This window comes from Talpa occidentalis, unplaced genomic scaffold (assembly GCF_014898055.3).
Source record: "Talpa occidentalis isolate TD23 unplaced genomic scaffold, MPIMG_talOcc4v2.1, whole genome shotgun sequence".
Classification (NCBI taxonomy): domain Eukaryota; kingdom Metazoa; phylum Chordata; class Mammalia; order Eulipotyphla; family Talpidae; genus Talpa; species Talpa occidentalis.
In genome coordinates this window covers 142,886,466-142,908,753 of record NW_026555331.1, presented here as the reverse complement: position 1 = coordinate 142,908,753, position 22,288 = coordinate 142,886,466, and the positions used below count along the sequence as shown (strand labels likewise).

At 53.5% G+C, this 22,288-nt stretch overlaps 3 protein-coding genes across 11 annotated transcripts in view; 1 reads left to right on the top strand and 2 right to left on the bottom strand.

The window, feature by feature from the left end:
* The first annotated feature begins 43 nt into the window (after window positions 1-43).
* On the top strand, window positions 44-7,941 carry CYREN (cell cycle regulator of NHEJ). Of its 6 annotated transcripts, none has more exons than XM_037513753.2 (4): window positions 44-132; window positions 2,906-3,147; window positions 3,677-3,752; window positions 4,782-7,941. In XM_037513753.2, exons 2-4 carry the CDS (start codon window positions 3,008-3,010, stop codon window positions 5,043-5,045), a joined length of 480 nt encoding a protein of 159 aa, XP_037369650.1. In that variant the 5' UTR covers window positions 44-132; window positions 2,906-3,007; the 3' UTR covers window positions 5,046-7,941. The 6 variants fall into 6 exon arrangements, with proteins under 6 accessions (XP_037369650.1, XP_037369658.1, XP_037369674.1 ...); XM_037513761.2 differs by lacking the exon at window positions 44-132 and adding an exon at window positions 467-633; XM_037513777.2 differs by lacking the exon at window positions 44-132 and adding an exon at window positions 927-947.
* TMEM140 (transmembrane protein 140) lies at window positions 2,831-21,109 on the bottom strand. Of its 3 annotated transcripts, none has more exons than XM_037513711.2 (2): window positions 20,498-21,109; window positions 2,831-6,906 (listed from the first exon to the last, which is right to left on the bottom strand). In XM_037513711.2, exon 2 carries the CDS (start codon window positions 6,868-6,870, stop codon window positions 6,316-6,318), a length of 555 nt encoding a protein of 184 aa, XP_037369608.1. In that variant the 5' UTR covers window positions 6,871-6,906; window positions 20,498-21,109; the 3' UTR covers window positions 2,831-6,315. The 3 variants fall into 3 exon arrangements, with proteins under 3 accessions (XP_037369608.1, XP_037369600.1, XP_037369621.1); XM_037513703.2 differs by lacking the exon at window positions 20,498-21,109 and adding an exon at window positions 14,932-15,000; XM_037513724.2 differs by lacking the exon at window positions 20,498-21,109 and adding an exon at window positions 11,059-11,307.
* AGBL3 (AGBL carboxypeptidase 3) overlaps window positions 15,504-22,288 on the bottom strand; it is a 45,592-nt gene continuing 38,807 nt past the window's right edge. The window contains exon 21 of one of the 2 annotated variants that reach the window (XM_054692686.1): window positions 15,504-15,581. In XM_054692686.1, coding sequence (XP_054548661.1) covers window positions 15,506-15,581 — 76 coding nt within the window. In that variant the 3' untranslated portion in view covers window positions 15,504-15,505. The remainder of the gene's footprint in view (window positions 15,582-22,288) is intronic. The other variant, XM_054692681.1, reaches the window with a different exon arrangement.

The window sequence follows — 22,288 nt, the reverse complement described above, 5'->3', positions numbered from 1 at the left end:
AACAGAACCTGGTTCTACTGTGACCACATCCCTGCCGGTGGCCTCCCCTCATTATCTGACTCGGGTGGGACTTTGAAATACCGGGCAAGGGTGGCCCGATTGCCCAGACTCTCTGGGCTCCAGCAGTCTAAGGTGGGGTACTTCCTTCACCCACCTGCTGTGCAACCGTCCCAGACAGGGTAGCTTCATCGTTGGTTGTCAGCTTGAAAGAGAACCTGGGGCGTCATCCCCAGGTTAGGGGAAAGCGAGCCAGCAGGGAGACAGCAACTTGGGCCCCCTGTGAATCCCTATAGCTCTTTCCTCTGGTAGCTGTTCTCTGCAGCTCTCCACTGCTTGGTCGTCCGCCCCCAATCCCCCAATCCCCCGCCCTCTGTGACACCTCCCTTATAGACCGCCTCTCAGCGCAGGTGTGCCCACGTACGCTTGGCACACCGCACTCCAGGTGGCCACCGTCGGGCCTGCCCGAGCCCACGCTCCCAGGCGCCTCCCGCATTCAAGGCCGCAGATGGCAGCCATCGAGGGCAGCGGCATAAACGCCCCGAGCCTCTTCATTTACCCTGCACCACCTTCGGAAAATTGCAAAGACATTGGCACTAAACTCTACACTCCATTCTGCCGGGGGTTGGAGGACGAGTAGGTATTTAAGGGGTTAAACTGTGAGGAAACACAAGACTTACTAATAGTTCCTTCTACCTTTCCCCCATTTCCACTATGTTAATCCTCCATTCACATGGGGAAACCCAGGACTTTGCAGTTACCATTTTAGGTGTGCATCGCCACTGCAACCTGACCTGTCTTCCCGGGCACAGACCTTGGCCTCGTGGCCACTCCCCACCCCACCAGCAGAGCTCTCAAAAATGCATCCCCTTCCCCCTAATTTCTGATGCAGGAACCTGGCACGCATCCAACAGGGCTGTCAGAAGCTACTGCTACGCAATATTCATCTGGTAAAGAGCAGCAAAGGCAGACTATTGCGCGCGGGGGGACTGCAGCTGGGAGAAGCTGGGCTCACCCCCAATACCACATGGAAAAGTGGGAATTTGGAGCCAAGGAGCAGGGGCGGGGGGCGGGGGGGGGTTGTCTTTGAATGGAAAATTGCTAACAGGGAGCAGGGGAAGGGCGGGTTCTCCTCTGCCGACCTCGCGGGATTCTTGCTTCCGGCGGGTGGGCATCAGGCCGGGGCCACGGGAGGGAAGGGAGATGCATCCGTTCCCAGGGCGGTCGGCGTTGGGCGCCAGGAGCTCTAGCTACAGCAGCTTAGCGGGATCTCCCTGAAGTCGGCAAGAGCCTAGGCGGGCTCGTCAGTCCAAAAGACGGAGCCTCGTCGCGAGGGGCGTTCAGAGCAGCCCGCTGGAGCTCGGCGAGAGCCCGTGGTCTGGACCCGCGGCCGCGGGGCCGCCTCGCCCCCGCCCGGGGTCCGCGTGCGCGGTGGGGGCTGCGGCCACGAGAGCCGCCTGCAGGGGGCGCGCGCGCGCCGGCGGCTGGAAGCGGAAGCGCCGAGGGCGCCGGGGGCCAGAGCCGCAGCGCGGCGTCTGGGGGCGAGGTGCGCGCGGGCGCGGGGCGCGGGCGCGGGGCGCGGGGCGCGGGGCGCGGGGCGCGGGGCGCGGGGCGCGGGGCGCGGGCGCGCGGGGCGCGGGCGCGGGGCGCGGGGCGCGGGCGCGGGGCGCGGGGCGCGGGGCGCGGGGCGCGGGCGCGGGGCGCGGGGCGCGGGGCGCGGGGCGCGGGGCGCGGGGCGCGGGGCCAGACGGCCGCGCCTGGCGCCCCTGGCCTCCCCTCCGCTCCCTGCGCGCGCGCGCGCGCCCCACCGGCCGGCGGCGCGGGGTTTGGGGACGCCGGGCTCCCCTGCCCGCGGGCCTGGCTGCACCGGGGTTGCCCCCGGCCTCTGCTTCTGGGAGTCCCGGACAGCGGGGCGGGCGCTGGACGCGGGTGTGGGGTCTGGGGCCTGGTGGCGAGTCCCGGCCGGCCAGTGTACAAAAAGCGTGCACATTGCCGAGTCTCCGCCCTCTCTGGGGAAGTGGGCTTGCCCGGGCCCGGCCCGGCCGGCTCCAGGAGTCGTGCATCAGCAAAGGTCTGCTCGTGGGTGGGCAGCAGCCGGGCTGGATGAGCAGCCAATGAGCTCGTCTGATTAGAGGGGAATCTTACCTCGTTACCTTTTCCGGCAAACCTCTGCTCCCGGGAGATCCTGGGGGGCCACTCCTGAGCTGCTTTCAGGGTGACTGCCGGGTGGGGGGCCGAGCCAGGCACCCTAAGTCACTGGCTGGGCCTGGGCTTTAGGACGGGGGACTGAGTGGTGCCAAGTGGGGTTGGGAGGAGTGAGGTCAAGAGGAGGGGCTCGCCCTGGGCCAGAGTGGGGGGAGGCCAGAGTCCAGGCCCAGGTACCACTGGCTAAAATCTGACCAGTCGGAAGCATCTTTGGATGAAAGGAGGTGTTGGCCCTTCACTGTGACTCAGAAGGCTCCAGAGTCTTCGTAAGCCCTCCACGTCTGAGGAAAGGAGAGGTCTGTGGTTGGGAGAGAGGAGAGACCTGGGAGCCTGATTATAGGGGTGGGAGAGACTTGGCACCCTGGGGTCAGTGAGGTGCTGAGGACAAGTGTGTGTGAGGGGGTGAGAGGGGTCTTTCCTTTCTCCTGGGGGGGTGCCCATCCCCCCGAGGTTGAACATCTCAGGGCTATGGGGTGGGGGTGGGGGTGGGGTGCTGGCTGCCCTGTGGGGCACTGGGCACCATGGCTGGTCAGAGGGTTGCTTCTCCCTTGGCCTGCCCACTACCGCACCTCCCGCTTGATGCCCTGTGAACAGCCTGGTCACCTCTGGCCTCCCCTGCCAGAAGTGGCTGATGACAAAGTATTGTAGCTTGTTCAAATTCACTGGCCTTTGTTTTTTGTTTTTTTCTTTTTTTTTTTAACAGGAGTTAACACTGGACTCCATTTAAGATGACAGACTTCCAATTCCTGGTGTGAGGAGAGTAGGCGTTGCTGTCCTGAAAAACTCTTCCTGAGAGACGAGAGAGATGGAAAGCTTAAAATCCAATACCAAGAAGAGGGTCCTTCCCTCATGGATGACCACCCAGGTGACCCAGAAGAGCAAAGGGTGGGCGACAACCCCCAAGAGGAGCAGAACCACAGCAGCTGCAGCAAAGGGTGACATCAGGTTAGACAGCACCTCCTGGAGACGCAGGTGGGGGGAGGAGTGGGGCATCTCAGTGAGGTGGCAGGTGTTTCTGAGGTGCAGAGGCCTCTGGTGGCAAAGCAAGCTATCCCCTCACAGACAAGCAGCATGCCTGCCTCATGGCAGCCCGGGGAGTGCAGCTCCCCTGTCAGGGGAACATTAGCTGGCGCTCAGATGCCAGTTGTCCAAAATGTCAGTCTCTTCATTTGAAATGAAATCACTGCTATCCACCGGGCAAGAGATGTGGGCCAGGCTGTCTTCCCACAGCAGAGCCTCAGGGACAGATGGATGAGCACAAGCTGAGGGGCCAGCGTGACCTCTGGGGCTGCGGGGACGGGTTGGCTGACGGATGGTAGTTGTGGGAGTTTTCAGGCTGCCAGTGAGGGACGTCCCTGCTACAGGTCCTGTCCGTGCCCTAGGGGAGCCATGTCCCTCTTGCTCTCATTTGCTTCTCCTTTGTGAGGCCTAAGGCCCATTGGTCCCCATCTGTAGCTTCTTTCCTCTGTTCCAGACTTCCTGCTGCGAAGACTGTGTACTGCATGAACGAGGCTGAGCTAGTAGACGTTGCTCTGGGGATCCTGATTGAGGTAAGTTCACGGTGTTTTATGACCTGAGACCCTTTCTGGGCAGAGACTAGACTAGGCCACAGTCAGTGTCCATCAAAGATGCCCTGTGTCCTCAGGGGCCCAGGAGCCGCTCATCTGCCCGCCACTTCCTAGTCTTCTCTCGGGTTGGGCTCCTCCTGCTCTCTCGCAGGGGAGATGAGCTCCCTCCGAGCTTTTGGGGCTGGAGACCTGGGAGGGGGTGGCGGTGAGAGGGAGTGGCCCTGTGTGGTGACTGTGTGGCGGGGACAGAGTGTGTCGCTGCTTGTGTTCTCTGAGGGGCTCGGCTTGGCAGCTGACGTCTCCCTGAACTTAGCAGCAGGCGGCTGAAGTCTGCTCCCTGCCTGAAGCAATCACGGCACTTCGGAGTCTGTATACTTACAACCTAAGCCTCCCCGGGACTTTTATATATTGTCCTGCCTCATTTCATTCTTTTTCCCGTTTACATTTTGAAAGGACAGGTCTAGTAGAAAAAAGAGAAAGAGAAGCCCCTGCACAGTCACAGGCAGGCAGGAGAGCGGCCTCATTTCACTCTTGCAGTAACCTGGCAGGGGAGTTACTTCCGATGGGGCGAACGTTTTTATCTTCCTCCTTTTGGAGATGAAGAAATGCAGACCAGGGACTTTCCTGGTGACAGAGCTCGGACCCATGCTTCAGTTTTGTTCTGTGCTCCCTCCATTCTCTCACCCTGCCCTCAGACTGTGTGTGTGTGTGTGAGTGTGTGTGCGCGCGCGCGCGTGCTACACCAGGCCACAGTGTCCATTAAAGATGCCCCGTGTCCTCAGGGGCCCAGCTCCTCGGGCTTATGCCTGCTGTGCTCTCAAGTTAGTTGATTTCTCCCAGAGCTGTGAAGAGGGGGAGGCGTGAAGAGTGGGGTGGTGTCTGATTTGGGGGCCGGGCCTGACCTGGTCGTGCACTACCTTCCCAGTCACTGCTGGATCTGTTCTACATCAGACAGGCCAGCACGTGAGGGAAGGAAAACACGTCTGTCTTGCCTGCCTCTCTTCTCCACAGGGTCGAAAACAGGAAAAGCTCTTGGAGCAGCCGTTTCTGGCAGGTGCTGATAGGCCGGAGCTGTCCCCCACCGGCTCAGGGTCACCGTCAGCATCCTCATCAGGGAGTTCTGGGGGAAGTGAGGACGAGGACAATGGAGAGGACGCCCTTCCCCCAGGCGGCAGCCCTTCTCAGGGGCCTGGAGGGTCTGCCTCTGCCTGCCCCAGCAGCCCCGGGGAAGATGAGGATGTGCTAAAATACGTCAGGGAGATCTTTTTCAGCTAAGGGACAAGCTTCCAGGACTTTCTGCCAAGAGCAGCTGAAGAGAGACGGGCTTCCCTTCCCTGCCTGCGGACTGCACCCAGGATGGGGGGTTCTGGTGGGCGACTGTGTGGAAGTGAGCAATCAAAACAAGTTCCCATTTGAATTTTTCTCCACCCAGTGCCCTTTCCCAGGTCAAGGGGACTGTTTTATTCAGTAAGAGCTTCTATCAAGAGGCAGTCTCCAGCCCTCACACCCCCCCCCCCAAGCCTTGGGGGCAGCGTTCTGGGGCTCAACCCTCAGGGCACAGGTGGGAACCGGGCCTTCCCCTCCTGCTGCTACCTCCTTCTCCGGATGGCCTTGGCCTTGGCCCTCAGGCCGCTGTAAAGCCAGAGTGAGGCAGGAGCCCAAAGGTGCAGCTAAGGACGCAAGATCATGCCGGAGTCCCAATCGCTACTCTGCTTTCTGTGCGGCGTCTGGCAAGCATAGGGTGAGGCCATCATCTGCTTTACAGGTTTTTCAATATACGGGGCTTAAACACCCGAGTCCCCAAGCCGTGTCCGCGTCCTTCCTTCTGCTGGCCTGTGAAGGGGAGGGGCGCCGTATCTGTGTGTGTCTGAGCCATTCAGTCCTGTTCACCTTCCTCTCTTGCCCGAGAATTTGGCAAATTCTGCCCCCGACTCCTGGGCCCTACCCTGGGGGTTATGCCCCAGTGGCTCCCTTGGTCTGTGTGGCTTCTGGGCCAGGAACCTTTTCAGGGGGACCTTCAAAGCCACCCAGATGTCCCTTCCAAGCCCTGTGCTCTGTCTTGGGTGTATCACTTCTGGCCTCAGTACTGCCCACCCAACAGAGAGGCGGGAGCTGCCTACCCGGGGCCCTGAGGGACACTGAGGTCTCAATATTCTCCGTTGGTCTCCCTAAACCACCTATAAATGAAGGACTCTGGCCCAGTGATAGGAATCCTTATCTCCCCACCATCCTGAGGATAAACAATGGCTTGCTCAGCTCAGTCAATTAAATCGAAGACCTGTGACTGAGTTTTGTGGTTTTAGGGGTCCCTGGGAAACCACAAAAGTTCTGACAGACAGCTCTATACTAAGAAGCCGCAGGTGCCTGCCACATGGCCTCCCTGGCACTGGTGCCCCACCCTGTGCATGCGGGTCCCCTCGCTAAAGCTCGAGGTCAGCGTCAGCTATGAAATGTGGCTGGGAAGACAGACCAGCCAGGGACTCTGATGCCACCCTGAGCACAGTTCAGACTCTACCCTTGCGGTCGGGGAAGGCTGTGGGTAGCACTAATCGCTCTCAAGCTTGTTCTCCACCCTCGCCCTCTGAGGGAAGGCCATTGTGGCTACAAGCAAGACGACGAGTAAGGCCTGGGCGAGGCCTAGCGCTATAAAGCCAGGACCCAAGAGGGAGAGCTGGATCCACCTCCATGTACAGATGAAGAAGAGGCCCAGGCCGCTGGCCAGCAGCACAGAGGATGTGGCCAGGAAGCCTACGCCCAGCTGCCACTCCCCCTTGCTACGTTTGCACTGGGCCAGGAGGAGAGGCAGGGGTGCAAAGAGGGCGAGGACCAGGGCTCCATACACGCCAAGCCTGGCCAAGGCCAGGCCAGCCTGGGGCAACTGCAGTGCCTCCAGCTCCTGGAACCGGTAACACTGGAGGGAGCTGGTGACCTCGTTCCACAGGCAGAAGTTGTAGAAGCCGATTCTCATGTCTGGCAAGTCAATGAGGTTGCCGGCCTTCCAGAGGAGAGCGTAGAACAGCAGGGAGATGACCGTGATCATGAGGGCCAGGATGCCCAGGAACAGCAGGTGGCGGCACCACCGCAGCCATGGGGTGACCATTTTCTCCTGTGCTTTGCGGGCCTGTCCTCCGTGAACCTGAAGGGAAGCCACACCATGAGTATCCACCTTGCCCAGTTTCTTCACAAACTCATGACCTCCTTTCTGGAATTCCAGGAGAACCCCTCTCCTCCACCATCCCCAGGCACAGAGCTCAGGAGGCCCACAGCCAGGACACCTTGATAAGCCGGCAGCTGAGTTAGGCGGGAAGGCTCTCCCGTGCAGCTCTGCGGGCCTGACCACCTTGCTGGGTGCCCTTGGGCCAAAGGCTTTGCTGCAACGCAACACCATAACCATTAGAAACAACTGGGGGTGGGGTTCTCGGCTCTCCACGGAGGGTGTATTGGACAGTGAGGGAGAAGGGGGGCTGTTATTGGGGACCTGAGGGAGGATGGGGCGCTGGCAGGCTGGTGGACCCCAGCTCTCTGGGCAGCTGTCACTAGGCCACCTGAGGAGCTGTGGGGAGAATCCTCCCGGGGCTGCAGACCCGACAGACCCCAGCCCCTGAGTTTGGGCCACGCCTACCCCCTCACCACCCTGCTGGGGAGTCCCGTGGGCTCAGGTTGTCACCCTGGGGTGAAATCACATCACAAGGACTCATGCCTTTTAAAACGTCTACACTTCCCCCCCTGACAACAGTGATTTGTTAACTATAGAAATACCAGAAGCTTTTTATAAGGGGAAAAACATGTCCAACAGCCTTTTATCCCACCACCTACATAGAACTGCTGTTCATCTCCCACCATTAGCCTCTCCCTAGGTGCGGATGTGTTTTTCAATAATCAGACCATAGAACAGAAGCCTTTTCTCAGTGAATATTGTGAACATTTTGCAAAGCTGTTCAATATTCTTCCAGAGCAGGGTGAATGACTGCACGTCACAGGCCTGCATCACCCTGGTGTTGGCAAATCCAGGGAGAGGACTGTATGGCAATGCCTTGCAATCTGATTTTTCCTGAAGCTAAGTACCTAAACGTGCGATCATCAGATCAAAGGCAGAACTGCATATTGCCAAACATCTACAGAAAATCTGTTAACAGTAGTCCCTCAAGTAGTATAGAGTATTTATCTTCCTCACCAGTTTTGAAAAGTCTTTTCACTACAGTTTTCTTTTTTTAATGAATTATTTTATATAATTCTTACATAATTTTTTACTTTTTGCATAATGTATGCATTTTCATTTTGGTTATATTCCCCATACAATTCCCACCCCCCTTATTCTGACCCTAATCCCTCTTCTTCTCCTCCTGCCCCCCACTGTCTCTGGTCTTTAGTTGCTTGTTGACTTTGATTTTTACTTTATTGCAATTAGTCTTTTTTTCTGGTCCCTTATTTAGGTTTTCTAAATTCCTGCTATGAGTGAGACCATCCGGTATTTTTCTTTTTCTTTCTGGCTTATTTCGCTGAGCATGATCCCTTCCAGCGCCATCCATGTTGCTGCAAATTGCATGTGTTTATCTTTTTTGATTGCTGAGAATAGAAAATCCAGAAATAAACCCACAGATCTATGGTCAACTAATCTCTGACAAAGGAGCAAAGACTATGCATTGGAGCAAAGAAAGTTTGTCCAATAAATGGTGCTGGGAAAACTGGGTCGCTACATGCAAAAGAATGAAGCCTGACCACTACCTCACACCATGCACAAAAACCAACTCAAAATGGATTAAAGAACTAGACATAAGACCTGAAACCATAAAATACATAGAAGGAAATATAGGCGAAACACTACATGATATGCACATCAAAGACATCTTTACAGACACATCACCCAAAGCAGTGATAGTGAAGGCAAAGATCAACAGCTGGGACTACATCAAATTAAAGAGCTTCTGCACAGCAAAAGAGACAATAACAAAAACAAAGAGAAACCCCACCAACTGGGAGAACATTTTTGCACCCAACACTAATGATAAAGGACTGATCACAAAAATCTGCAAAGAGCTGATGAGACTCAGCAACAACAAAGAAAATAACCCAGTCAAAAAATGGGCAGAAGAGCTAAAAAGAAACTTCTCTGAAGAGGAAATGCAAATGGCCAACAGGCAGATGAAAAAATGTTCAACATCACTTGTCATCAGGGAAATGCAAATCAAAACTACCATGAGATACCCTCTTACACCAGTGAGAATGGCACATATTAAAAAAACTAGCAACAACAAATGTTGGCGAGGGTGTGGAGAAAAAGGAACTCTTGTGCATTGCTGGTGGGAGTGCAAACTGGTTCACTACATTTTTCATCAGAAGGACCACTCTAAACTGCTCTCTAAACCAGTAGTTTGCATACTACAGAATTTTCCAAAATGAAACAAAATAGTCCTTTTATCCTCACGCACCTGGGGACACGGGCTGCAGGTCTCAGGAGACACAGGCTGGTGGCCTGTCAGGACGTGCCTGCCCCCAGGAGTGTTCCCAGGCCTCTGCCCCCAGTAATGTCCCCAGGCTTCTGCCCAAGGGGAATATCGATCTGCATTCTCATTCCTGTTGGATGAAGCAGTGACATGAGCCGTGGTCCTGGGGAGAAGCCCAGAGTACACAGCCCTGTGGCCAACTTCAGAGGGACCCCCTGGAGGAGCAAGCCCCTCCTCTCCCAGAGATGACCCGAGGGTCTTCTGCACGCATTCCGCCTCTGTTCTACAAGAACAGAAAGGAACACATGAAAAACATGCATGTGCACTGTGTGAGGGCTGGGAGGTGGCGCAGGCCGAGGGCAGAGCGCCTTGGTCCACTGGGTGTGGCTTGAGGGCGCCTTCCTGGGTCACAGCTGCCCAGTCACCTCGCTGTCCCCTCACAGCGCAGAAGCACAGGGACTGTTCTTACAGAAAGGCGCTGACCTGGATGCTAGGGCCCCGCTTCCTAGCACCATCACACTGGGCACTGGGCTTCAGCAGGAATTTGGGGGAGAACACAGTAGGCAGCTTCATTCAAGAATGGTAAGAAAGCAGATCTATCAGCAACATCTTTGCTTAGAGACCTGGGCACACACTCTGGGGGGAAGCAGGTGGCTGTTACAAAGGCAACCCCCAGGGCCTGCCAGGGGGCCCGCTCAGGCCAGTGCAACACCTCTGCACACCTGCCTGGGCTCCCGGCAGCCCCCAGCTTCTGCCCAAGGGTTCTCCTTCAGGGGAACAGGCAGGGAAGCTGTGGAAGAGAAGAGTGAGCTGCTATCTCGGCGGGACCCCAGGGCTGCCCTCTGCAGCACTGTCTGATCAGTCTTTGGGGGCATGACTTAGTGAAAACCCCCAGGAGACTGAAGACCAGTTGGGAGGCCGCTGGGAGCCACGGAGTCTGCCACAGAAAGGCCGAGCCCCGGTGAGGGAAACGTTCCTAGCAGAAGCCTCTTTTGTATGGCTGTGTCGTGAACCAATGTTCGTAGACGACTGTATCTGAGGTTTTTAATGCGTCCTGGTATCTCAGCTCCAGGAGGAGCTCCAGGACCCGAGCCCCGGTTTCTACAGTGTGCTGTGGAAACCAGGTCTGACTTGCCTCTGTGTCCGGGAACCAGGAGGTTGGGAGGCAAGGGGACTTCCATAAATATGCTTCCTCGTCTTTCTCCTGTCTCAAGGCTGGTAAGCTTGGGCTCCAAAAATCATTATTAAACATTTTTGACTTGAAAACAGCCGGATTCCAGAAGACACAGGGGGCTGCTCTGACGCAGCGGTTGCATCAGCCGCCTGGAGCGGCAGGGCCTGCAGAAGGCCCAGCCTCTGCTTTGGGCTTCTCCTTTTCCTCTCAGCTGACCTCTCCGAGGTTTACAATAGAGGATAAAGCTGGAGCCGGGAAGCCCGCGAGCTGGCTTGGTCCCTGGTTTCCTTTACTCTCCCTGCCCTCCCTCCTCTTCAGACCTAGCACAGAATTAGCTGAGCTGCTAGGCCTGCTCCATTTCTCCTGCCTTAGAACCCGAATTTGCAATTCTCCAGCGAGGCCCTTGCGCCTGGTGTCTCCCACTCTCGTCTTGCTCAGTTCAGGTTCCGCTCAAGTGCCCCCAAGCCCATCTGCCCACCCTCAGGGCCTCTCGCCAAACCCCAAGTCCTCCCCTCATTTACTGCCTCTTTAGAGCCTCCCTGTTCTTACCAGCGTGCCTGGACGTCAGCCCACACTGGCTGAAAGCTGGACTGCACGCGCCTGCTGGGCCCTGATCTCTCCCAGGAACAGTTTTTTACATTTTGCATCACTTTCATCCCCAGAATGGTACCTGATACGCAGCAGGAGCCTGTTGTGATGAATGCGTGTTGGGAGCAGCACAGGCTGGTTCTCCATCCACTCGGGCAGACGGATAAGGGAGCGTCCCGGAGCCCTCAGTGGCTTTTTCAGGTTTTAATGCTCTTTCTATGCCAATTGCTGTGGGGCATGCCCACAGGCTGGCAGGGCAGGGGGCTGGAGGGCCAGGAGGCTGGCGACAACGAAGCCCCCTGGCCCCCAGCGAATCTTCACTCTTTTCTCTTTGGGCTTCCCCTCGCAGCCATTCCGCCATGGCCGCGCTGACGCTGCCCTTATAGCCTCTGCCTCCAGGCTCAGGTGTGCCCACTCACGCATGCACGCACCACACACTCCAGGTGTCCGCCATCGGGCATGTGTGCCCCGAGCTCACCTCCCCAGCGCCTCCTGCGCTCAAGGCCGCAGGTGATAGCCACAGAGGGCGTAAAAGCCTCACCAATTCACTTACCCTACAGAATACGAATGTTACTGTGTTAAGAGAGAGAAACAACAGGTCCAAAATGGAGTTGTTCATGCCAGGCCCCGCCAACAGTCCATACCTCGCCCACTGCTGTTTCAGCCTCTCTCCAAAATGAAAAATTTAGACTAACTGAGCTGGAGTTTCCCCACCAACCAGTGCTATGAGGCCGCCTGCTGGATAAGGCCCCTGGGCACCCCTAATGGAAGGAGGCTGGGCCTGAAATGGTCTTTCTTTTGCTCTTGACTTGCCCCACCCTATTTTTGCCTGTAAAAACCTTCCATTTTGTATGATTTTGCAGTGCTGGTGGGATGCTACCGATTCATGGATAGTTTAAGGAATCAACTAGATAGTTGCACTGAACTCAGCTGGGCTCTTGCCACTCAGCTGGGCTCTTGCCGTTCAGCTGGGTACAGCTCTAACAAGACAGCGTGGCTTCTGGGGTGAAGGCCTGTGTTTTGGCTTATAGACCCTCAGCGCAGAGCTGGGCCCACACACTTCCTGTTGGAACATGAACAGACTCCAGAAACCCCGAACAGAGACGCGGTGCGGAGGCTACTCTGGTTTTTATTCTAGATCTTTTGTACTGAAAATACATGGGTATCTGGTTGGAACCCCCAGGGCACTCTTGTCCTCTCCTCAGAGCCTGCCCTGGTTATTTGTTTTGTTTTGTTTGACAATCCTAGTAATCACATCCTCACGGCAGAGAGCTTTCTCATTCTCTTTAAAAAAATGTGCTTCCTTCAGAGTACAAAGTGGGAAGTTGCTGAGTCACTGTTGCCATTTTTACTTGAACTTTTCCTGTTTATACCAAAGTAATACATGCTGATTGTAGAAAACTAGAAAAACGTGTGTGTGTGCGCAGAAAAGACTCCAAATCACCTAGACCTTCAGGGGGTAGGAATGATGGTCGAATCCACTTTGTAAACATCGTGATAGTTGGGCTGTTTCCTTGTGTCACTGGGAATATTTCCTAAACAATTGTTTTAAGGACAGCCAGTAGCTGTTTCATAGTTTTATTTATTATGTTTTATGACATTATTTTACAATACTATAAGCAATGCTACCGTGATTGTGAATCAATTTCTCCTTCCACAGTTAAAGAGAAAGCTGATCTCATCCTCAGCCCGGCCCATTGAACAGTCTCACCTTCTACACTTTGATAACAACAACGACATGTTGTTATTGTTATTCTTTAAGAAGGAGTAATGTTTGCCATCTTCCAAGCATCTGTGGGACTGTTAGGGGGAAAGGATGTCCTGAGATAATCCCATGTAGGCTTTGTGGACCCCATCCCCACTCCAGACTAAAGCCATCAAGACATTGGGAAAGACAAATCCCATCACCACCAAGGGGAAGGTGGCTGGGACCTGAGGGTGGAGTTGGGCAGCCAGGTTGGGTATAAAAATCAGACACGTGGGCCTTGGGGCCTCTCTGGCTATTGCTCGCCTCCTGGCTTCACGGCTCCTGGCTCGTGGCCAACTCTGAGAGTGCCATTTGGGATTCCTGATCGGCGGATCGGGTAGGACTCATTTAAAACTTTGTCCCCCACTTTTTTCCCAGAGCTGTACATTTCCTCATTTCCCCTTCCCTTGTAAATAAACCTTTTATGAACCTTTCACGTGTGCCTGCAGTAGAGCATTGATAAGTCCTTTTAAGCGCGCGGGTGAGGACCCACAGTCAGGCACCCCGTTTTGTATCGGGGTTGCTCTACAACAGGACCATCGTGAAGTGCTGTCTGTGCCTTTGTTTTTTCTTTTTTCATTTTGAGTTTCAGTGTTTACTTGTCAGTCTCCTTGAGCCTGTGTCAATAGAGGCTGTTAGCCTTTTGCCATCAAAATTGCCATAATGTTGCACTAGGGCCTTTGGACCAAGACACACATTTAGACTCCAGCCAGCGTGACCACGGTCACTTGCCCGTTCCAGGGGAGGAAGTTAGGGAATGTTAACAAAGAGACCACAGGCCCCAGTGGAGTTACTTGTGCTCTGGCCCATGTCACCAAACGGAGACTTAATACCTAACTAATTGCAGTTTTAGTCGCTCCCAGAGATATAACCTTTACCCAGGCAGTCTGGAATCACCTGGTTGGCACCAGTGGGTCATCCGCCTGATCCATTCAGCCTCCAAAGAGAGGGACCCTGCCCCAATAATCCCCCTCCCCCGATCCTGCCCCTGTTCTGTCTATAAAAGTCTTCCTTTTCCTACAGCTCTTCGCAGCTCCCATCTGCCGGCTCTGTGAGATGCTGCTCGATCCATGAATCATTTGATAAAGCCAGAGTTTTAAACTCACTGAGATGAATTTTGGTTTTGGGCAGGGAGCGGAAGGGAAAGATTCTCAGATTATCTATGAGGCCGCTCTTCCTTTTTCAGGTTAAGCCCTTCTGAATGTTCACGCTGAGGGATGGTGGCTGAAAGAGACACAGGCATCACCCCTGCTCTTCTACATTATGGTCTTACGGTTTCGTATGAAACAGAGTGAAACTTTCACGAGACACCCGGGATCGCAGACTCGCACCATCGGCCAGACCCACCCGGCTGGCTTGTGGAGGGCGGGATGCGCCCAGCGATGGCTTGGGGATCTATCTTCTCTTACACCCCCTGTTTTTCCCTCCTGCTTCTCCATCTCCTGGTCCTCTTAGTTCATTTTTTATTCTCCCCATCTCCTATGAAAGGTTTCCACAAGCTTCGCCTCTTTCTCAGACGCGCCCTGTCGGCCTAGAGGTGAGCGCTGAGTCCTTGGAGGCCACTTGAGAGAATGGACACCAGGCCTGGTGGCGGCTGAGCTCCTGGGCGCTCCCTCCCCTGGCCTGGCCCCAGCAGCAGTGCCCGCATGGCCTGGGGGACAGTCTGGGCGAACTTAACCCTCAGACACCTTTTGCAGAACAGAAGCTTGAAAGGGAAGTCATGTAGGTGACTGGGTTGCTGTCAGCTACAGATTCATCTCCTGGACTTTCTTTGCATTCATGATTATCAAAGCTATAGGGGGCCACAGAAGAAAGAACTTGCTTTGAGAAAGTCTTTCTAAACAGTGGAAGGCTCAAAGATTCCTACAAAGGAATCCAATGGGATCGCGGGCTGGTAATAATTACAGATCCTGACATCCCTCGGGCGTCAGCCTGTGCCAGGTCCTGAGCTAAGCACCCAGCAGGTGTTATCTTCTGAAGCTCTTCCAGCTCTCTGGAAACAGATTAACTATTGTCTCCATTTTCCAGAGGTGAAAACTGAGGGTTCCAAAGATGAGTAACCTCCCAGTGCACAGCTAGTGGAAGGAAAGGTCTGGCAAAACACACACACACACACACACACACACACACACACCCCAAACGGTGATATCCTCCAAGCACCTGCCTCGCCTCTGACTGAGCAGTGGCCAGAACCATCTTTGCTCTTACTTTACGCAGAAGAGACGGTGGAACCCCGGTTTGGGCACCGACTTTGAGGCTTCCTGTCCTGTGTTCCATCCAGGTCTCCCACTGACTCTGTGTCCTTGTGACCTATCGTCCCTCTGCCTGGCTTTCCATCTGTCAAATGGGGATAAAAAGAGACCTTATTCTGTAAATGTTAGGGAGATTAAAGGAGGTCATCTGGGTACAGCATGGGGAATATTACTTCCCAAGTATTTTTTCAATTATTACTCGTCTAGAGAGGGGACTGGAACTCTGTGAAGTTAAGCCCAGGGCGGCAGAGCCCGTCAGTGGTAAACTGCAGGGGAGACTATAGGGGAGACTGGAGCGCTGCAGCCATGAACAGACGCTAGCTGGAGGCCCTGCCTGCAGGAAGCTCGGGGACCCCCAGTGTCTGGCAGTGGTGTGTCTGCTCCGAGGACACTGAGCTGGTCACGGTGACCAGGGAGGGACGGACAGAGGCGAGCACGAGGCAGAGGCACTCACCTGGAGGAGGGAGCAGCGAGGTCCAGGAGGATGTGTTAGAAACACAGGCTCAGACAGGGCCGTGGGCCAGGCGGCTCTAACTGGCCAGAGGCTGCCACCGGCCCTGAGAATCTCTCTGGTTGAATATATTTAGGACCATCTTGGGGGTGGCCCTGCCACAGACCAAAAGGGAAGAAAGAGAAACGTGTCTTAGTTTCTATGGCAGAGAAATGAGCCCAGATGGTTCATTTTCAAATAGGCAGTGGCCGTTCCCAGGTGAGTTCAGGTGCTGATGCAAGGCCAGGAAGGCCCAACTCCTGCGGTGACAGATCCTGTGTGGTTTTGACTTACTTTTTCTTCCATGTGTATAAAAACAGCTTGACAGGGGCCTCCCTGGTGGCACAGGGGTTAAAGTTGCAGCACTATCAAGCTCTCGCCAGCCACTGTGGCCTGAGTTTGATCCTCGGTCAGGGAGCAACCCACATGGTGCAGCAGACCTCTCCTGACTCACCCGCTGCTCCCCTCAGTAGTGTATTTCAGTCAGTCTGCCTGTTCTGTTCCCTACTCTGTCTCTGGTGAATCCTCTCACCTCCTGCACCTCCGGCCTGTACCCCAGTTCTTGTATGCATTCATAAATAAAAGTAAATCTTAAAAGAAACCAGCTTGACAGCACAAGCAGGACTCCACTGAAACCCGCCAAATGAGAGGTTCCTGCCCAGCCCCTCCACATCCAGCAGGCTAGCAAACAGGCAGTTTGAAGGGTTCCATGAACATTCACTTGCTGTTGGTTAGCCCTTGCTCATTAGCCCTTGCTATGGATAATCCAGGTGGGAACAGAGGTTAAAAATTACTAAAGGGGGTGCCTCCCCGGTGGCGCAGCGGTTGAGCGCTGGGTTGCGAAGCTGTCCGTGGCCTCTGCAGCGCCGGTTCGATCCCCGGCTGCTCCCCGGCCACCAGAGGAGGGTCCCCCATGGCGCGCAGACCTCTCCTGCCGCCCGCTGCTCCCCTCAGCAGTGTGCTTCGGTCCTTCTGCCTGCTCTGCTCCCCGCTCTGGCTCTGGTGAATTCTCTCGCCCTCCCGCGCTTCTGACTGTGCCCAGTGCTTGTATAAATAAATAAAAATAAATCTTAAAAAAAAAAATTACTAAAGGGAGGGAAAATGCTTAAAAACAAGAAGACGCCTGCACCTTGGAATCCAACCTTGTTTTGCATTCCTGGGCGGGACTGCACGGTCCAGTTTATGGGGGGTTAAGAGTCAAGGTCACAAAGCAGAGTTTGACGGCGACTAGCTTTAAAACTGGTAACTGGGCAGCTCTCCTCTCACGACTGCCCACCCATGTCTAAGCAGGTGTCTCTCCTTTTCCTTCTTCTTTTCCTAATAAACCTGCCCTTTGAAAATGTGAAAAAATAAACCAGTAACTGCCGTGGGCCGCCCCGGCTCTCCTGCGGAGGTGCTGAGCAGGTGGGAGGAGCAGAGCGATGCCAGCTTTGAACTCCAGACAACTCTGAAGCCAGCCCTGCTGGGAGGCCGAGGCCCGTTGAATGTTGTGCTCCACGGTCAGAAGGAAAGAAGCGGAAGACCAGACACGCTCCCAGACCTCGACCTTGAATTTTGCAAAAGACATTTTAAGAGCTGTTTGGAAAGGTTACACCCCCCCCACAAACTTCAGCTCTGTCCCCACAGAAGGGGATGTGGTGAGTCCATGGTGCCCGTGAAGTGGTTTCCGATCACATGTAGGATAACCCACAAGAAGCAAGTCGCTGACCGCTGAGCAGCAGAGGCTGCGGGCCTCCCCCTCGACCCCTCGGGCCAGACTCGGGGACCTGGGAGAGCCCATCTCTCTGGTCACTCTGGGCTGACCTAGACGGTGCCCTTCTGTCTCCTGGGCTGGATGCCCAAAGGAAGGGCAGACGCTGTGTCTCCTTGGCATTCTCGGCTCTGCCCAGGGACTTTTCTATTAACTGCTGCCAAGTGGACAAAGGAGACTTGTCCTTACAAGAGAGCGGGGATTCGGGGATCAGCGCCCGAAGTCTACTGAAGTCCAGGTCGGGGCTGAGAAAGTTAACTAGGCTATCGCCCCAGTGACCGGGCCTGTGGCTCAACTATCAGCCTAAGTCAGTCTGCACTTATGGGATCCCCAGTCAGGGAAACGGAACACACAGGGCCCCAGGCCTCCTTCCCAGCTTCCGTGAGGTCGCCTTAGCCCCGGGGCTGCCCCTGCTAGCCTCACAAGGAAATCTCTGCATCCTCAGGCTCTGTGCCTGCTCTGGCTCTTCTCAGGATTTGTGGCACTTGCTCTTACCCCAAATCCCTCAGGAAGAGTGCTCTTTGCCCAAGGGGTATCCCCGAGGCTCCCACCCCACTTGCTGGATTGGTTCCCCTTGAATGAGCTTAGCTCAAGCAGTTCTCTGCTGCGCCAGTGGGTGTCCTAGATTTAATTCAGTTCTGACGCGATCCACCTGGAGACCACATCCTCTCCGCGGGTTAAGGGCTCCGTCCCATAATCACCCCCCTTTCCCTTCAGGAGACATTATAGGGTACGATTGCTACACCTCTGGACATGGGCGCCGGATTCAATCTCCACCCGCTGGAGCTTGGGTGGGGGTGGGTGTGGGGCGGGGCTGAAAGATCCACCCTTCACATCCTGTGGTTGTTTCCCCTGGCAACCAGCCCCATCCCTAGGGACTTCCAAAAGTCCACTCATTAACATAAGTCTGGGTGTGGTTGAAAGGGACTTATTATGAACACAGTGAAGTCTTCCCTATTGTCACTTAGGAAGTTTCAAGGATTTTTAAGAATATGGCGCCAGAAAGGGGAACAAAGGCCAAATACTTTACCATAAACCACTATGTCACATTCACTAACATGACAGAAATCACTACCTTGCATCATAGCGTCAGAGATATTCCAAGCAAAACAACCTGTGAGTTTTTCCTATGAACTTCAGATAAAAACACTGGCTACCCAGCAAGCAGTGAAACTGGCATTCTAGTTCAGCGATGATGGATGTGATCCTTCTTACAGATTTTCTGGGAGGTAATTGGCAATATGTATTACGATCTCATAAAATTGTCCTATCTTTTTGGCTTAGTAATTCTGTTAGGGGGAAAAGGCTGTCCTAAAGCTAATTCCATACAGGCTTTGTGGACTCCACCCCCACCCCAGGCCAAAACCAAAGACACTGGGAACTCCAGATCCCATCACCACCAAAGGGAAGGTGGCTGGGACCTGAGGGTGGGGTCAAGCAGCCAGGTTGGTATAAAGCCAGACACGTGGGCTTTGGAGGGGTCCCCCATTTTGGCTCTCCGCCAGCTCGCAGCGTCCGGCCAGCTCTAAGAGTGCCTTTGGGTTTCCAGGTCGGCGGATCGGGTAGGACGCATTAAAGACTTTATTTCCCTATTTTCTCCCTGAGTTGTACATTTTCCTTATTTCCTTTTCCCTTGTAAATAAACCTTTTAGTAACCTTTTGTGTGTGCCTGTAGTGGAGTATTCATAAGTCCCTTGTAAGTGCGCGGGTGAGGACCCACAGCCAGGCAACCCGTTCAATATCGGGGCTGCCCTATAACAATTCCACTTTGGAGTCTACCCTAAGCAGCAATCAGAAATGCAACTAATGATTCAGAGTTCTGGAACTTCATTACAGTATTATTACTTAGGCAAAAGTAGGAAGTAACTTGAATGACTAACATTAGATTAGCATTAGAATTAAAATTGTGGGGGCCTCCCTGGTGGCGCAAGGGGTTAAGATGCAACCTATGAAGCTGTCTGCAGCCACTGCAGCACGAGTTCAATCCCCAGCCAGGGAGGTGACCCACGTGGCACAGCAGACATCTCCTGTCTAGCCCGCTGATCCCCTCAGCATTGCATTTCAGTCGATCTACTGTTCTGTTCCCCACTCTGTCTCTGGTGAGTCCTCTCACCCCCCATACCTCTGGACTGTACCCCAGTTCTTATATACATAAATAAATAAATCTTTAGAATTAAAATTGTGACTATGGAAACTTTGGAAGAACCAGGGCTAAACCCACACTGTATAGTGTATCTGCCTACATAAAGTTGCATCGCAGAGACAGACGAAGGAAATATTCTAAAATGTGAATGTACAGAATAGCCTGGAATGTTACTTCAGTGGTGTCTGTGAGTGGTGCTATTAGGGGCATCTTTCTCTTTTCACTTTAAAGGTATTTCCAGAATGATGTGCTCTCCTTATGAAAAAGGTGAAATTTATAGGACAAATAAATATAAACCACCTTAGAGAGTAATTAGTAATTAGATAAAGTAGGGGGTAAGCTGGGAAAAACATTGAGATAGGAGGACATGTGCAAATTCAAAGGAGAATAAACTGGTTCTCAGATTTGGGCGAGATGAGGTCCAGGAGGATATTGAAAAATGCATGTCAGCGTCTTGAGGGAAGAAGGAAAAAGCCGCCACCTTTTTGTAAGCATTTCCTTCCCTTCCCCAAAACAGCCTTGGATTTTACAGGTGAAAACACAATGAGGGTTACGATGGGAAGCACGTAGGTTAAAATCGCATGCCATGGACACCCACAGAACTCAGATCCTTCAGGAATTCCCACCAAGGCATGAGAAGCAACGTAGTGTAATCACGGGGTCTAGAAACCTCTTAGACCGGATTAAATCCTGAGCAAGAACCCCGGCCTTGCTGACCGTTTTAATCTTAACCCGCAGTGTGTATTTTAAGGATCCACTGTGCCTCCCTGGCTGCCCTGGAGAGACAGTTCAGCAGTCTGTTATGTCCCTTTGTTTATCATTTCTGATAACCGGTCCCCTCCACAAGCCGCGTTCTTAGTGCAGGTTTTGGGCAAGCGCCTGTCACCCGGTCCCCCCTGGGTTCTGCTAACCACTTACACTGGCATCACATTCATTATTTTTGAGGCCAGAGATTTGAGGGGGATGCTGAAGGGAGAGGAGAGCAGAGGGTAGGGGCTACATCATACATAGTGGCGGGTGGGGGGGGGGCACAGACCCGGATCCCCGGTAACTTCCCCCAGCCCGAAGGGCCTGAGACCCAAGTGTCCCCGGGTGTAGGCGTCAGGGCAAGCTGCGCTGCATGCGGGGAGGGTACTTACAAAAGAAGATGCAGAAGCCACAGGAATGCTCACTGAAAGGCAGAGCAGGAAATCAGGTTTGGTGGATTCCTGGTTCTCGCTGGCTTCCTAATGTCAGCCTCGGGTAGAAAGCGCTGCGGGAGGGTGATGGCCAGCGGACAGATGCCCTGCCCGGGCCCGCCGGCCCTCCCAGTGGTGCCTAAGTAAACAGCTCTGAACTTTGTGCTGACCGATGTCCCATCAGCTAATTTCACTTTCAGTTCTTGACGTGCGGTAGTCCCATGACTTTTCAGAAAAGAGGAATGTAAACAACATTGTTCAACACGTACTCGACCCAGGCTGGAGCCGACAGGTCGATGCACTTAGGGCCAGGTGAGTGTCTTGCTTATATCACAAACCAGCCCCGAGAGAAAGCGGGCCAGGACACCCTCAAAGTGCCTCAGAGTGACTGCACCCAAGATAAACACGACTGAAAATCTCCTTTGGGAGGGACCTTTCAAGATCATCGGGTCCAAGAGCCCAGACCCAGTTTACCCCTGGTGCGGCCATCTGTGCCCCCCTTTACGGAAATCCGCTGTACGTGTGACTGGGCTTTTCTGGACACAGAGCCCAGCCTGGCATTCTTATCGGGTGTTAAGGCCCAAGCAGAAGCGGTGTCAACATCCCCTTTATTTCAAAATAAGAGCAGAAGGCAGCTTTTATTTTTGCAATCTTGGGGCTCCTAGCCTGAGTGGTAAAATTGCTTCCTTTGCTCATGTGAGCACAGGCTGGAATTTCCAGCAGGGTGCAACTTGAGTCATTCTGTAGCTAGCAACCTAGAAGGATTGCTGAATCCTCAAGGGGGATTAGAGAGTCCCTCCTCTCTCCCCAAAGGAGAACTGTTAATTGTTTCCCCTTTTGTAGTTCTTTTAAAGTCCAATCTTAAGAGCTGGTGGGATCTAATAGGAAAAACAGAAGCTCTGGGATCTGGGAGCTCTGCCACAGGCTAGCAGACTGTGGCAGGCGAGCATCTTTGACTGAGATGAGCCTCAGTTTCTCATCTGTAAAATGGAAACAATTCCCACTTCACGGCTGTGGTTGGAATAGGAGAGAATGGATGGATGTGCTTAACCTAGCCCTGGGCACCTAGCAATGGAAGTTCTCAGCAAATCCTGAATTTTTATATATCTAGTTTAGCCTTCCTTTAAGGCATAATAATCCCTCTAAGGTAAAGGCAAAATTAACTTTTTGGTACTCATGGAAATTCGTTACTCTGAAAACAGCTCACTAGTGAGTGAAATGGCAAATGCAGTGGAGACAGAAATAGAGCTAAAACTTTTTTTTTTTTTTTTTTTTTTAAATATTAAATTTTATTTTTATATTCCCCCATACAATTGCAAACGCCCCATTCTGACCCCAATCCTTCCCCTCCCGCCCCCCACCCCCCAAAGTGTCTCTGGTTCATAGTTTTTTTGTTGATTTTGATTTTCACTTTCTTATATTCATTTTCCTGGTCCCTTATTTAAGTTTTCTAGATTCCTGCTATGAGTGAGACCATCCGGTATTTTTCTTTTTCTTTTTGGCTTATTTCGCTGAGCATGATCCCTTCCAGTGCCATCCATGTTGCTGCAAATTGCATGTGTTTATCTTTTTTGAATGCTGAGTAATATTCCATGGTATATATGTACCACATCTTCTTGATCCAGTCATCTATTTTTGGGCATTTGGGTTGTTTCCAAAGCTTAGCTATTGTAAACAGTGCTGCTATAAACATAGGAGTGCAGGTGTAGAGCTAAAACTTTTATTTGAAGTTATAATGCATGTAGTTCCAAA